The 17,187-nt window shown below is 29.7% G+C and overlaps 3 protein-coding genes across 3 annotated transcripts; all 3 read right to left on the bottom strand.

The window, feature by feature from the left end:
* Positions 1 to 204: 204 nt before the first annotated feature.
* CLUP02_07397 (metalloprotease) lies at positions 205 to 2,090 on the bottom strand (the record flags this gene model as incomplete). The annotated part of the gene is made up of 8 exons (XM_049286392.1): positions 205 to 277; positions 333 to 847; positions 945 to 1,254; positions 1,398 to 1,453; positions 1,539 to 1,650; positions 1,711 to 1,879; positions 1,955 to 2,005; positions 2,063 to 2,090. 8 exons carry the CDS (start codon positions 2,088 to 2,090, stop codon positions 205 to 207), a joined length of 1,314 nt encoding a protein of 437 aa, XP_049143535.1.
* A 576-nt stretch (positions 2,091 to 2,666) lies between these two features.
* On the bottom strand, positions 2,667 to 4,555 carry CLUP02_07396 (uncharacterized protein; the record flags this gene model as incomplete). The annotated part of the gene is made up of 4 exons (XM_049286391.1): positions 2,667 to 3,259; positions 3,382 to 3,889; positions 4,079 to 4,227; positions 4,318 to 4,555. 4 exons carry the CDS (start codon positions 4,553 to 4,555, stop codon positions 2,667 to 2,669), a joined length of 1,488 nt encoding a protein of 495 aa, XP_049143534.1.
* A 10,669-nt stretch (positions 4,556 to 15,224) lies between these two features.
* On the bottom strand, positions 15,225 to 15,403 carry CLUP02_07395 (uncharacterized protein; the record flags this gene model as incomplete). Its single annotated transcript, XM_049286390.1, has 2 exons — positions 15,225 to 15,289; positions 15,322 to 15,403. Coding segments are annotated over 2 exons (147 nt in total), but the record flags the coding sequence as incomplete, so codon positions are not given.
* Positions 15,404 to 17,187: the final 1,784 nt, after the last annotated feature.

The raw sequence follows: 17,187 nt of genomic DNA, 5'->3' as shown, positions 1-17,187 counted from the left end.
AGGTGAGGTCATCGGGAACCCCGTAATTCTGGACGCAAGACAATAGTCTGAGGCTTGAAGACAGAACTTAACAACGTGAAGTTCAGGCTCTTTTAGGCACAACTTTGGATTCAAACTACATACACATAAGAGACGCTACATGGTGTATGCTGTAGTTATATCGTGCCAGTGTCCAAGTCAATTAGGTGCGCAAACGCGGACAGCTTAGGCGCGGTAGTTGTTCCAGAAGCTCAGCATGCGGGTCTGCTGGCCAGCGGTGAACTCCTCGTAGCAAGAGCTGTTTCATACGTCAGCAAGAAGCTTTTGTGATTCCAAGCGGGGTAGTAACTTACTCGTAGGAGTAGTCCATGTAGTTGTGGATGGGATCGAGGCCGGCGATGCTGGGGCAAGAGTCACGGCCGACAGGGCATCCGGAAGAAGAGCTAGCCTGGGCAGGGGTATCGGCAACGGAGTCTCCACCGTTGCAACCGCCCTGGAAGGTGTGGTACAGACCGAACCAGTGACCAATCTCGTGGGTGGCAGTCTTTCCGAGGTTGAAGTTGGTCTCGCTTCCGCCGGGAACGGTGGACGACAGGATGGTGCAGCCGTCGGCGATGAAAGCGGAGGAGCCGGGGGAGGCGGTGGTGGGGAACGTGCAGATTCCGAAAGCACCTCCGACGCTCTTGAGGAAGTACAGGTTGAGACTGCCGTAGTCACCCTTGCGGAGTGCAGTCTTCATGGCGGTCTGGCTGCTGTAGCCGGCCCAGGCGGAGTTAATGGTACGAGTAGTCTCGACCAGGTTGAACTGGATGCCGTGGGGGGCGAAGTTGGAGTTCATCACGGCCAACTGGTCGGTGACCATCTTGTCCTACACGCATATCCCATGTAAGTGACCGTCCTCTGTGAAACGTGCTTAAAGTGAAGCTGGAGAAAGAACATGAAGCTATGAAGCTAAGAGATCTTACGGTGATGTATCCATTGGCCACAGTCTGGGAGGAAGCCACGATGTGGAAGTAGGTAGGAACGGTGATGGTGGCCAGAGCAGCCAGGCTGACAGTACCGTTATTGGCGGCCTCCTCCTCAGCAAGCTTCTTGGAGATCTCGATGTGCTCGGCGGACGGCTCCTCGGTGGCACAGCCGAATCTAACGGCGGGGGTGACCGCGGCAGAAACGGAGGCGGCAAGAGCCGCGACGAGAGCGAGGTTGAAGTGCATATTGACAAGAGTGAGCCGGGGACCGGGGAGCGAACAGGCGACTTGGATAGGAGTTGTGAGACTGAGAGGGATGTCGAGCTAAGAAGGGGAACCTTGATGGCAAGAGATCTAGGCTATATATACTCGATCCTAAGTCTCTCTTGATGTAAGTCATCTTGTCGTTGTTGGGCTTCTATTCTCGGGGCTCTGAAAGTTGCCTAGTACGTTGCAGCGAGCTGAATCGGCTTGGAACGATGCCCTAACAGGAAGCCCAATGACAACTGTACTACAAAAGTAAAAAGGCGCGTCAGCTGATAGAAGGAAACCGGAAACGAGCCCGAGACTTGTCTTTCCATTGCTTCATACGCCTTCCTCATCTGGCTGATACCAAGACTCAGTTGCAGCTGAGGTTGAGTCGGGGTTTCCAAAAAAGCACCCGTGGAAACCGCGGGGTTCGATATCTGCTACCTTCTCCGTTCTGTGGTCAAGTTAGTATTATTGATAGCCAAGTGAGAGAGAGTCAGATTAGTGTGGGGACTTGTCCTGTGGCCCGGCAGAGCTTCTCTCCTTGCATGAAGCGATCAGGCTGAGGGGGACAATATGCTCGTCGTGATACGGTCGGGCGCCGGCTTCGACCGATAAGCTTAAATTGATCTGTTGATCAACCTGGCCTTCATGAGGGGCCGGGCGGAAGACGTGGGATGAGTCTTATTGTTGGTCGAATGGCAGACAAGCTTCACAACTAGCGCTAGCGGTGTGTGGTTGCACTGTATTAATTCAACTGCTTGTTACTGCTAGTATGCCAAGCGCTGCCAAGACGGCCTTTCGTCCAACTGTAGAAGCACGATAGAACCTGCCTATTTAAGCAATAACTTGGTAACACTGATGACTGAGCTTGCTTCTTCCATTATCGGCCATTGGTGCAGGGAACGGGACGAAAACTAATCAATGTCTCGGGGTAACTATGAGGGTATTGATTTCCGCGTATCAGGCTGAAGCAGAGCGACTGCTTGCCCTAAAATGGAGCTGCTTGCAGGAGATAAAAGGACGTGGTTCTCGATGGTTTCTCGTTGAATCATAAGAGAAATGGACGGCTTAGCAGGTGTCTCCTTCGAATATGCGGCGTCCTAGCCGAACACGGTTGGAAGATATGCGATACGAGGGAATTGATTGCCGTAAGGAGTGGAGGCATCGTACCTCCTCATTGGCTCCTCAGTGTGTGGTGCTTGATTGTATATTCCGTAAACCCCTTAACTGGCACAGCATTCGCTATTATACCGCGCTCACGGATTTTGGTTATTCTGTGTGCAACTGAGTTATCAATATGTCTCTTCGTTGAGTCGTTACATTGCTGGTTTCGCAAAGATTGTGGTGACAGCCTCGCCTACATGATGCTGCCATAGTTACACAAGCTACGACTACCCGGTTTGGTACCCGTTTCATCTTCATAATCTGGCTTCCAAGTCCCATAGCTCATGACCTTATTCCCTATGATTAGCTTGGGGGCACCCATCCTAGCTCCTCCATCGGCCACTGGATCCAAGGCTTATGGCTCTCATCTAGCAACTCCCACGCCTGTGATATAAGATGAATCGACCAGCCCTGAAGCCACCACTGACTCTCTAATCTCTTCAGCACAACACAAAAGTGGGCACAAATAACAATGGCCTCTTGATTCGCCCTCGGCTCTTTAAGTAAAGGTAGGAACTCATCCGACACGAAGTATTTCCAGATGAACATATCCATGATGTCCATACCACGGCCTCCACTGTGCAGAGCAAGAGAAAGAGGGTAACCTAATTCGTCAATGGCCAAATTGTGGATGCGTAACAATTCTTTGTCAATATTGCTGCTGCTGACACGCTTTCGTAGACTTTCCAAGGCGGCTGGTCGAGCTCGCAAGTCATCACGCGCAGTAAAGAATCGTTCTTTTGCGTATGTCAACAGAGGGGTCAAGGGACCCTCGTAGTTTTTCGAATTGAGGAGTTTGATGAGAGAACAAGCTCCAGATAGGAGGAATGTCCAGTCCGGGAACGCGGATTCCCAGACAACCACTGATTCCTTCAGATAGCGTCCCGATGCCAGAGCTGAGTTTTGTAAGCAAGCGTACTGCCCGTGCAGGCGAAATCTCGAATTGACTGGAAGATAGGAAGGGGAAAACGAGGTGCAACAATTCATTTCGTGATCCGATCACGTAGTGATCACTTACCGAAAAATATTGTAAGAAGTGAAAACAAGAACAAGTTCTCTGCATTTCGTTCATCAAGAGCGCTCATCAACTCCATTGCTTCTCTTGAGGCTGATCGATGATAAAGCAGGGCCTTAGCCACGAGAGCCTCCTTTCGTTCTGGCCGCTGGTGGGCTAGATGTAGAGCCGATATGGAGAGCAAAGTTCGCATGACATACTCGCATTTAAGCGCCATGCGGACTACCGAGACTCGCCACACCTGGCGGACGAGGTCATCTGTTGATAGTGTCATGAATACGGCGGTAGTGAAGTTGTGGATCAGCTCCAAATCGACAAAGTTTAGGGCTTGGTCGATAGCTGGCGCCGGTCTGATAGATGTCTCTGGGTCGTCTGCGCTTCTGGCGTCAAGGCTTGTTTGCAAGGTGATTTGCATGCTGCGCATCGATATCGCCATCGAGCGACTTTGCAGGAAGTCGCACGTCACCAGGTGACGCACGCAGTTTTGACATGCTGGCTTCAGTTCGTCGCACTATGGGAAGCCAGCATTAGCAGGTAAAGCAGTGTCAAGGAAATTAGGTGCGCGAATGGGTCATATTGTGTGAATCCGGCCGAGGTGTTGTGGTCTGGTGCATGGACGATACTAAGCCCAGTAAGGCCCAAGGATCCATCACTAAAAGAAGAGATGGCGTGCAGGGTAGCAGTATATCATCAGACGAACCTTGATTTTACGTCTCTTGCAAGTGTGGCATCCAAGCTTGGATTTTCTGTGCGGTTTCTTCGAAATTTTGGCTGCGATCCTCCGCTCCGGAAGGACCTCCATCGCGTCCGATGCTCCTTGACACTTCCGTGCCGGATATGGGCCCGGTTCTTATCCGAAGTCGCGGACGAACCCCTGGAAGCACCTATGTGATGTTACCTGAAAGAGAGGTGAGATCTACCGGCAGCAGACACACCCACTCAGCAGGTTTTCTATAGATCTCGAGTTTATGATCCAAGATTGGCGGGAAGTCGGAAGGGCGGGGAATTCCAAGATTCCGAGCCTCCATTCGCTGATGCTGACGTTGACGCCGGCCGAAGAAATGGGTGGACGGTGTTTAAAGCCGATGGAGCTCCGCGAGGCAGTGCTCGTATCGTTCGCATAGCAACCAAGACTTCGGAAGCCAAGCCGAATGCGGAGTTGTGCCACTTGCCACATCGAGATTAAGACCTTCACTGAGACTCGAAGACTAAGAGTGGAACTAGAACTCGATAATCCCAATTTGGCCTACAATGAAAGCTTATACTGAGTTGTAGCCTACGAATAATCAATTTTCGTGTTCTCTAAAAATCCGTCGGCGATCTAGAAAGCCGAAGCTGTGGATACTATTTTTTTCGTATCCTTAATACTGAGGTAAACATATGAATGTCGGCAGACTATCATTCCCCCCGTAAGATGCCACCACTCAACTTTCCTTTGACTGGATTGCTATTACAGCTTCAAGGCTCAATAATGACTTCCCAATTTACCATGTATTTACCACAACCGAACTCATATGCGTTTCTTAGAGACCGTCTCATGCCCAGGCATCTTTGTCCCACACCCTTCAGAACTCAAAAAGAATGGAGTGGAGTTGTCTGGACTCCTGGGACTCCGCACGATAATGGATGAAAGAGCTCTACGAGCCATATGTGAATTGATAGCACAGTATTTTGGGTGTATAATACCCTAATGCGAGTCCATAAAGATGGAAGTGTCAAGTTACGGGTGCGGAACGAGGGTTTGCGGATGCAAGCCGCGTAGCCGCCCGGTACTGCCCGCGCCGCTCGCTAAATGCTATTCCATGCAGCCAGTCCCTGTCACCGGACGTGCCAGGGTCGAGATGCAGAATCGAGAGTATGTTTATAACTAATATGCATTTTATCGTAATAGCTTTAACTATCTATAGCCTTATTATACGTTATATAACCTCGGTTATATAATTACTAAGGCCTATTTTACTTATACCCTTTATATTAAAACGAGCCTTATACTTATTTTTTATTTTTAATAAATAACCGTTTTTTTAATATATATTAATACCCTTATAATAACTTTATAATAATTATAAACTTAGCTCTAACTTAGACCCCTATATTTTTATTAAAAAGTTATTTTTTAAGAACTATAGTTTATTATATCCTTTTTTATAATATTATTTAACCCTTATTATATTTATTAACTTTATTTTTAAATAAATTAATATTTTTTAAAAAAAACTATTAATATTCCTAAGTAAAAGCTTAATTATTAACGAGATTAGCTTAAATAATACTTTATTTTACGAATTAAGGCTTAATTAAAAAATATTTAGGACTTACTAAACTTAAATAATTTTATTTTTTTATTAAATCCGTTACTTTTTACTAAGTCTATTTTTTTAATTAAAGAATATATTAAAATATAAAATATTATTTAAAATTAAATATATAAAGTAGCTTCGATTAAATACTAATAAAGATTTAAGGAGTTTATTTAATAATAAACTAAATAATTAAAAAGCGAGGCTATAATCGAACTTTTAAATAGAAATAATTAAATTAAATAACTAATTACTTTAATAAAACCGAAAATTATAATAGTAAATTAAGTACGTTTTATTTAAAAACATATCTTTTTTATTTAATAAACTATATTTAAAACGATCTCTTATTTATAAAAAGAGAGATTATATAAATTAATAAATTACTAAATTTCTTTTATGATTACTTAAAAAATCTTAGAGAATATAAAAAAAGAGCTTATTAATTTTTTAAATTACTTCTTTTATATTATAATTTAGGTTTTTAAATAAAGGTACGTATTAAGCGATTTTAGTTCGTTTATAATTATAAAAAAGAAATTTAATATAGTTATAAATAGGGTAAACTTTAATATTAGCTTATTAACTTAAATTAAAAACTTTTTTTTAGTTTATTATTAAGTAATATAGCTTAAGCTATTTAAAGTCTAAAGTACCCTCGCTTTAAAAACCTTTTTTTATATAATTATATATTACTTAATTTTAAATTAGTCTAATTAAGAGCTTATTAAAATTATTAAACTAAAATAAAAAAGGGAAGCGATTTTTAATATAAGGTATTATATTAAGATTTTTAATAACTTTTTCTATAAAAAAGTAATATATAGTAAAAGTTATAAACGAACCCCTATAATATTCATAATATTAATAAGTTATTTAGATTTCCCTAAATAAAACGAAGCAACTCTTAACTCGTTTATTAACTATTTTTATAAGGGGTCTTATTATTAAAAACTAATAAACTATATAAAAATAGAGCTTATTTTAATAAGTAAGATAAAATAAGAATATATTTAGCTAAGTAATAATAATATTTAAAAAATAATTTCTTATTTAAACTAAGAAAAGTATATTAACCTCCGTATTAACTTTATTTAAAAAGGCTAGATTTATATAAAATCCCTTATTAAATAAAATAATAATAACCGAGGTCGCTTTAAAAAAAACGATGAAAATTAATAAGCTAAGTAATAAAAAGAATTTTAAAAGAACTTATTTTTTAAATATTATAGTTATAATTATTAACGTCGGTCTACTCTTTAAACTAAGTATAGAGGGGAATAAGAATAGTAATCTTATTATTATTTATATCCCTTTTATTAGCTTATGCTTCCTTTTTAAAAGTATAGTTATAAATAATTATAGTACTATTTACTTTATTAATAACTAATTATTTTTAAAATTAGATTTTATTTAATAAAGTAATAGTTTAGAGAATATAGATTTTAAAATAGCCTCTTATTTATTATTATTAAGGGAACGAGGATTATATAAAATATCCTTATAGAACTAAAGGGGCCTAAAATAAAGTATTTTATTTTTTATAATATTAGTTTTATTAAGAACTTTTATATAAACGTCGTATTAAAAGCTCTTTTTTAAAAAACTAGTATTTAGTACTTAGGTTTTAATTATACCCTTTAGTTTAGTAACGAATTTAAAAACGTTATTATTAAATAGCTCGAAAGGAAAGTTAATTTTTTTTTTTTTTAAAATATAAGCCCTATTTATTTTATTTTCTATTTAAAAATTAGTCTTTACTTATTAATATAATTTTAATATAGTGCTTAGTATTTACGTTCTTTATATTACTTAAGGAATAACTAATTAAATATAGCCTAGTTTTAGTATTTTAAATCTAAATATCTTGCGCTAATAGAACTTAAAAAGCTCGTCCTAACTATTTAAAAAGTAAGGATTAAAAAACTAAGCTATTTAAAATACTAATACTATATAACTACTTATATCCCCCTAACGGAGCAATCCGCCGGGGCCGTACTATATATTACGTATTAAAGAAAACTAAGTATATTACGCTCTATACCTAATTACTAATTAAAACTCCCGACTTTTCTTTATATAAAGTCCTCTAAGTTCTAGCTATTTAAAGGGCGAGTTATACTTATTCTAATATATATAAAACCTCTTAGTACTAGCCCGTATAAGTAGCTAGATTTTATATTATATATTCCTTTTTATTAAGGGTTAAGGAGCCCCTTATATATTCCCTTATATTTATAATATAGCCTATATTAAAGGGATTTTTAGCTCCGTAAAATATAATTTCTAAACTAATATTAATATACTAAATTTTAATATTTATACTGGCCCGGTTATTTACGGTATTTATATTATTACTTAACTAAATTCTATATTACTAAAAGGTATTTTACTAATCCTCGGGCGTACTTATATTAGCTATAATAATTATAGCGTTAAGCTAGCTAAAGAGGGCGCCTAGCCCGAGAGGGGTAGACTTATCGATAAGTATTTTTAGTAAAGTAAGTTCTTATTAAGGTAGTAGTTTATATATTAATAAGTTTATTTAGTAGATTTATTTAGTAAATTTATTTAGTTTAAATAGAGAGTAGCTTTGGGTAATATTAAAAATAATAAGGATAAAAAGAATTTTTACGAGCTCTAGTACGAAGAGTAGTAAATATTAGCCTATTTAGCCCTTTCTCTAAAAACCTCTACGTTATTATTAAAGTTCAAAACCTTTATAGTTAAAAAAGGCCGCCTTTAACTATTACGGCTAACTATTATAGCTAATTATTACGGCCGACCTTTACTATTAACCTTTTTAACTAGCGCCGCTACGTAAAAGGCAGCTTACTTATCCCGAATTATATGATAGTTTTCGTATCGAAATTACTATATTATATTAAGCGCATACTTAGGGCATATTACGCATATTATATAGACAAAAAGTATACTATATTATATAATTTCCCTTAAGAGCGTAATCCCGTTAAGGTCGATCTTTTGTACTTATAAAGCCGGAAAAAAACCACTATATAACTACTTATATAAAATAAGTTATTTTATAACGTACTTTAAAACAAAAAATAAGACGACCCTATTATAAGATTTTATAAGACTTTTTTAACTACTTATTAATTTATAAATAAAATAAGTAGTTAATACTAATTAAAAATAAATATTTAAATAAGATCTTCGTCTTTTTATAAGTTATAAAACCTTATAATATAGTATTTAGGGTCTTATATTTTTTTTAAATAATAAGTACGTATATAAAAGGGTATAACTATTTATAAAATTTAATAAAATATAAAACGTATAATAATTATAATTAATAATAAAACTCGTTTCTAAATATAAGTATAAGAGCTAAAAATAAACTTAGAAACTACTTTTTTATATATTAAAAAACTAAATAGAAGAGGAGAACGAGCTAGTTAAGAAATTATTAATAAAGTAATTAATATAATATTAATAACTAGCTTATTAAATAAACTCTAAATAAAAGCTATATTAGCTATAGCTTACTTATATAATATTAGCCCTACGTAACTTACTAATTAATTATTATTAATTTAAATTAAAAAAGTTTAGTTTACTTATTATTTTAAGTAATAATAACTAATAAATATACTAAAGCTTATTTATAATTTATATCCTTATTAAGGATAAACGTACGTATAAGTTATAAAGCGTATTTTTTTAAAAAGGATTATAAAAAAAGAATTAATAAAAGACGTTTTAAAATAGAATAGAGGGAATATATTAAGTATTTCGTAAGTTATATAATAAATACTTATAACTTATATAAAATTTAGATCCCCTCGCTTTTAAAAATTATTATTATATAAAATATAACGTTTAATATAATAGCTTTTTATTTAAAAAATAATATTAAAACCGTAATTTATTTATTTAAATTAAGGGTTATAATAAATAAAATTTAATAATTACTTAAAATAATCGAACCTAAGTTTAATTATTTAAAATTATAAATAAAGAGGAGGTTATATTAATTAATAATAAAGAGTAGTTATTATCACTTATACTCGTTTTATAAAAAATAAATAAGGCTATAAAAAAACTTAGTTTATTTTTAAATAAACGAAGTAGGTAGTTACTTATTTTTAAACTAACTTTAAATTTTAAAAATTTAAAGTTAAATACGAACTTTATTTAGCTAACTAAGGTTATAAATAAAGCTATAGAAAAAGTTAATTTTCTTATTAAAAAAATTAAAAATATAATATATATATAAATAGAAATAAAGACTTCTTAGAGTTTTTATAAAAAAGATCTTTTTATTTAACTAGACCTTAATAAACCTCTTTAATAAGCGAGCTTATATTAAAAAATAAAAATAATAAATAACCTAATTAATAACTTTAATATAGTTAGTATATATAGTTAAGAAGAGGATAGGTATATTAAATAAAGCCGGAGGTTAAAAAACTAATTATTAAAAGTATTTATTTAAAACCCGAGTTAATAAGAGCGACTCGAGTAGTACTTTTTTAATATTTAAGTAAAAAGAGACTAAGACTCCTTTTTTAATACGTATATACTTAATTAGTAAAAAGTAATTAACGAGGTAACTTAAGGGTATTAGATACTATATTATTATATTTATATTATAATTAATAAAACAAAGTACGTTTTACTAACCGTAGTCTAATTTAACTAAATCTATACGGATTAATTAATTACTTTTTTTAAAAGAATGAAAGGATATTTTTAAAATACTAGAACTTTTAAAAAGTTAATTTATAAAAATAATATAGTTAAAAATTCAAAAACTAAAAGAAATAAATATTTAAAAAGTAGTTAGTAAAGTATTAGTTATTTCTAAGCTAATACCCCTTAAATAAGTATTTAATTATAAACTCAATAATAATAATTACTTTAATTATTATAAAATAAAAATCTACGTTAAGGGGGATTTTTAAAAATAATACTCTTTAAAAAAGACCTACGTAGTAATACTAGCTATTAAAACGTTTAGGGTAATTATAATTATTATTACCTAATTCGATTTAGAAATTTATTAATATAATATTATAAACGCCTTTTTAAACGTAATTAAAAAGCTAAGTAACCCCCCTATTATCTATAAACTTTTAAATAGCTTTTATAAACTAAGAATATATATAAAGCTTAAGCGGGCCTTATATAGCTCCCGTAACGCTTTATTATTATAATATAAAGAGTTAGTATTAATTTTTAAAAGTTTAGGTTTCTTATTTATAAACGAGGACCCGTGCTTATTTTAAGACTTTATTAAAAAAGTCTTAGTTCTTTTTTATATAAATAATATCCTCGTTTTTTATTATAAAAACTATATTTACAAGGCTAGTTAAGTAACTAAAAGATTTTAAAAAAAATACGAAATTAAAAACTAGGGGCTAGTTTTATAATATTTTAAAATAAGGGTCGTTTATAATTAATTAAATAAGAAGATCTACTTAGTTTATAATTAGTATTTTAAAAAAGTAATTTAAAAGTTTAATTTTATTAACTCTATTACTTTTATAACCTTATTATTAATAGTTTTAATTAAAAAAAACCTAAGGATTATATCCCTAAGTAAGATTAAGTTTTTTAAAAAAGAAAAGTTAAATTAATATTATATATAGTAATTATACCCCCCGACGGAGCAATCCGCTAGGGCCGTACTATATATTACGTATTAAAAAAAACTAAGTATATTACGTTCTATACCTAATTATTAATTAAAATAGTTAACCGACTTAACCGTTATCTTCCTTTTATTAAAAGTAGTTCCTAACCTTCCCCCGCTTCTAGCTATTTAAAAAATAAACTATACCTATTCTAATATATATAAGACTTCTTAATACTAGCCTATATAAGTAGTTAGATCCTATATTATATACTCCTTTTTATTAAGGGTTAGGGGGCCCCTTATATATTCCTTTATATTTATAATATAGCCTATATTAAAGGGATTTTTAGTTTTATAAAATTATAATTTTTAAGCTAGCGTTAATATATTAAATCTTAACGTCCGTATTAACCTAGCTATTTATAATATTTATATTATTATTTAGCTAAATTCCGTATTATTAAAAAGTACTTTACTAATCCTTAGGTATACTTATATTAATTATAATAACTATAGCGTCGAGCTAGCTAAAAAGGGCGCTTAGTCCGAGAGGGGTAGACTTATTAACGGGTATTTTTAGAATTCTAACTTACTAATTACTAACTATATACTAAGAGAGTAGTAGTTTATATATTAATAAGTTTATTTAGTAGATTTATTTAGTAAATTTATTTAGTTTAAATAGAGAGTAGCTTTAGGTAATATTAAAAGTAATAAGGATAAAAAGAATTTTTACGAGTTTTAAAAAGTAGTAAATATTAGCTTATTTAGCCCTTTTTTTTAGAAACCTCTACGTTATTATTAAAGTTTAGAACCTTTATAGTTAAGGGCCGCTTTTAATTATTATAGCTAACTATTATAACTAACTATTATAACCGACCTCTATTATTAACTTTTTTAGCTAGCGCTACCGCAGGGTAGCTTACTTATCCCGAATTATATAGCGGTTTTTATATTAAAATTACTATATTATATTAAGTACGTACTTAGGGTATATTACGTATATTATATAGTTAAAAAGTATACCGTATGATATAATTTCTTTTAAAAGTATAATCCCGTTAAGGTCGATCTTTTATACTTATAAAACTAGAAAAAAACTACTATATATAGTAATTATAATTTAGCTTAATATTATTTTTATATACGCTCTACTTTTTTAGTTTTTAATAAGCCCGTTTTATTAATATTATTTTATTATAAATTAAGTTATATAATACTTTTTTTATATATAATACTTAGTAATATATTTTAAAATCTTAGGGGGTAGCTAAGTATTATTAATTATAAATAACGCTTTATTTATAAATAATAAAAAACTTAAAGATTTTTATAAAGTTTTATAATCTCTTTTTTTAATAGCCTTATTTAATAAAAAGTAACTTATTAAAATATAATAACTACGTTAATTATAAAAACTAAAGTATTAAGCTTAGAATATATAAGTAAAAAAATACTTACTTTTAAATACTTTTTTAAAAATATCTTACTTAAGCTTAGTAATATATAAAAAATATATTATAATAATTATTAAATAATTAAATTTATAATAAAAAAAAGGGAACGTATTTTAACTTACTTATATTATATTAATATTTAAAATATATAATTATAATAAGAGTATTTAAAAAGCTTATTTTAAATAGTTTATATATTAATAAATAAAATATTAACTAACGGTTTTATAAAGACCTTTTTTAAAGTAAAGTTCGAGTACTTTATATTACTTTTAAATATAAAAAATATATAAAAAATAATTATATTAAATAAGAGGATGTTTAAAAAATCATAAAACGGCCCGGGGGGCCCGGTTTTTAATTAAAAAGCGTAGCTTATAGCTAAGGAGCATAAAATCGCTTTAATAACTTTATTAAATTATTTAAAAAGAGGCTATTTATTTAAGAAGGTAAGCGCATATTTATTTAAAAAGGACTTTAATACGGGCTATATACTTAAAAAAATATATAAATTAATAAGAGTATTAATTCTAATTTAAATACTATTTATTTTAATAAGTAAAGTAACTAATATTATTACGTTTTTAATAAGTTTTTTTAATAACGTTTTTAATATAAAAAAAGCGCTTATAACGCCTTTTTTATTAGGGCCTCGCTTATATAAACCCCTTTATTTTTATTTTTATTTAAAAAACCGTTATATTTAAAAGCTTTATATAACACTCTTATTATATAAGTTAAAATCTATATATTAAAGGGAATCAATATACGGGCGTTATAAATTAATATATGGGCGTCGCTCTTATACGAGCGTCGCTATTCTACTTTTTAATTAATTTAAAAAAATAGTACCTCCTTATAAAAATAGTAAGGGTAACTATATTAATATAACTATTCTTATTATCCTCTTTAACCTAAGCTCTAATTTAAGATTTTTAAAAATAAGAATACTATTATAATCTACGTACTTATTTAGAACTACTATATTACTTATTTAAGATTTATAAATCTTAAATTAATTAATAATATAAGCTTTTATAAATTTTAAATAAATAAGGCTTCTTCTTATTATATATTTAAAATATATAAAAAGTAAATTATAATAACGTCTACTTAACTACCTCTTTTAACATAATTATAATAATTTATTATTATTATAAACTATTTTTTATTAGCTCCGTTTCTTTTAAATATTAAGTTATATTAGCTATTTATTTATATAATTCCCTATTATCCTCCCCCTACTAAGAATACTAAACTAACTCTTTATTTATTACTAAAATAAACTTAATATTTAGCTTTAACTTAGCTAACTTATCTCTTTTATAAACCTAGTTAGTATTAATTTATTTTTATTTTTAAGTAAGTAGCCTCGCTTTTTATTACTTATACTTTAGTTATTATAAATAATACGGGCTTAACTAATTAACCGGCCTTTTTTAAGTAAGGTTAGTTATAATAGAATAGGCTATATTATATTTTTTAACTTACTATAAAGGGATATAGCAATTTTAGGGTTTAGGATTTAGTAATATAAATTTAAAAAAAAAACGTTTTTTAAAAACGCTACTAAAAATATACCTCTTATTTACTAAAAATAGCTAAATTTAATATTTTAAAATAAATCTTATAATAATATAGAATACTTAGTTCAATTAAAATAATATAATTTAAACTATAAGATCTAAAGAGGTTTAAGAATAGCCTCTTATTAAATAGTATTACTTTTTTTATAAGCCGGCCTTATATCCTAATTAAAATAAAATATTTTAAAAAAAGTATTATTTAAAGTTTACTTAGGTGCTTAAAACGAGTATTTATATACTCCCGGCTTATAAGTACTTTATTCTCTATATAAGCTTAGTAAAAATATAGCTCTTAATTATTAATTATATCCTATATAACGTTAATAAGCCGATATAAATAACTAAGACTATTTAAAAAATAACCCTTAATATTATTATTACTTAACTTAGTATTAGAAGTAATACGAGTACTAAAGTTTTAGTATTTTTAAATAAAATAACGGGCCTATTATACTCTTAAAAATAAGCATATTACGTAAAAGTACTAGAGGATTAAGCGTTAATTATTAAACTCTTTATAAAGCTTAGTTTAAGTTTTTTTAAAAATATACTTAATCTTAACGAAAATAATAAGCTTTTATATTATAAGGACCTTATAATATATATAAAGGGGGGGCTTATTAATAAGTATATTAATATAAGCCTTATCCTTATTATTTAGTATAATTATTATTTATATTAGTAACTAATATTCCTTATTATTAGACCTATTATTATTATTATTATAATTACGGTCCTTAACTTACTTTTACTTAGCCCTAAGTATAATATTAGAGTTAATATAGTAAATATAAAGTTATTACTAAACGTCCGGGAACTACTCGTTTAGTATAGCCTTTATTTACTTATTATAATTTATAATAATAATAATAGGGTAACGGACTAAGTATTAGTTTATAAGTTAGTAAATACTTATGAAAAAAAACCGGAAACTTTTTAGTTTTTCGTTATTAATAAAGCTAAACGCGGCGTTATAAATAGATTTAAAGTAAGTTTACTTAATAACTTAAAAAAAAAAAAGAGCTTAAAACGATTAGTATTATAAGTATTATTAAAGCTAATTACCTTAGGGAATCGCTTTTATATTTAAAATAATAAAAAAAGGTCTAAATAAAGCTAATAAAGTAGTTTAGCTCGTCGTTTACCTATTTTACTATATATAGGATATCTTACTTATTAAATAGTTTAATTAACGCTATAATTAGCGAGTATTTAATTAGTTTTTCTTAATTTATACGAGCCCTAGTATTATAAATATTTTACTAAGTTAATAAGGACTCTAAGAACTATTCTTAAATAATAATACGCATATCCCGAGCCCGAATCCTAACTTATTAACTTATAGTTTTGATAATATTTTTAACTACTTTAATAAGTTTATAATATAAAAAGTACGTAAAAGCTTTAAGGCTAGGGCTATAATTATACTATTTATACTAGGGGTCTAAATAATAATATAATAGCTACTTATCCTCTTTTTAAACCTCGGTAATAACTTACTATTTATAACTATATTTTTTAATTTATATTATTAAATATTAGCGCTTTTTATAGGCCTAGGCTTACTAAACTAATTATATCAAAAAGTATATTAAATAATTTAGCCTTAAGTTTTATACTTATTCTACTTTATAATACTAAATTTATTAACTCTTATAAAATTATTAACTTAATTAAAAAGGGTATCGTAAGTTTACTCTAAATCGCTAGGAATTAGTAAGTTTAGGATTTAAGTTATAAAAAGAGAAGAGGATCGGTTATTTAGAGTATAATAAGAAGTTATAGTTTTAAAAAACGTTTTATTTTAAATTAAAAATAGCTATAAGGATAAATAAAATAATATGTTAACTTAGGGACCCTATATTTATTATTATTAATAAATATATTTTTATTATTAGAGTAATACTATTATTAGCTATTAATCAGTCTTAATAACTTATTTAATAAGCTAAAAAGTACTATTAAACTACTTTATTATAAAATAAAAAGGTTACTAGGACTATTTATTAAGGAAAAAAGAGTTATATTTTAAAAAAAGTTATAAAAAGGTAGTCCGCTAGGTTTTCGTTATTCCCTTAGGGAAATAGTTAATAAAATATAATATAAGCTCTATATTAAAATAATTATTTATAAGAGGTTGCGTATTTTATAATATACTAGCTAAGAACTTAGTAATAAAGTTGCGCTACTTTTTAAGATTATTAACTTTATAAAATTAGCTAACGTTAGGGTAGCTACTTTTTAAAAAGAGAAATAATAATAGTTAGCTAAATAATAGTAAGAGGCTATAATTAATTAATAATCGTTTTTATAAAGGGAGAAGTTTCTTAATAGGGGTATTATTTTAAAATTAGTCTTAAGGAACGTTTTTAACTCTAATTATAAAAGCTATTATAAATAAATATTATAAATTAAACTTCGAGGCTTAATAATATAGCCTAAGTATAAAAGGAGTAAAAAAATAAAGGCTTAGGATACTTTATAAGTATTTAGTAAAATTTAATTATACTAATAATTTTTTTTTAGACTAATTAAGAAGTAAAATAGCGACGCCCGTATAAAAGCGACGCCCGTATATTAATTCCTATATTAAATTATAAATAATAAATAGAACGAGGATAATTTAGAACTTATTTTATAAAATATAAGTAGTTTTATATTAATAATTACGGCTATTGTAGTTTTTTTTATTAACTCCTATTTAATATATAAGAACTTTATACCTAAGTATCGTATATACTCCTTAAGAATAAGGGTATAACCCGACTTTTTATAAGTTTAGTAATATTAATATTTATTTTTAATATACGAACTTAAGAAGTACGTATTATCTAAACAGTTATTAAGGGCGCTTTTAATATACC

The sequence above is a fragment of the Colletotrichum lupini genome, chromosome 4 (assembly GCF_023278565.1).
Source record: "Colletotrichum lupini chromosome 4, complete sequence".
Lineage (NCBI taxonomy): Eukaryota > Fungi > Ascomycota > Sordariomycetes > Glomerellales > Glomerellaceae > Colletotrichum > Colletotrichum lupini.
The sequence above is the reverse complement of the archived record's forward strand: the minus strand, read 5'-3'. Positions and strand labels throughout refer to the sequence as shown.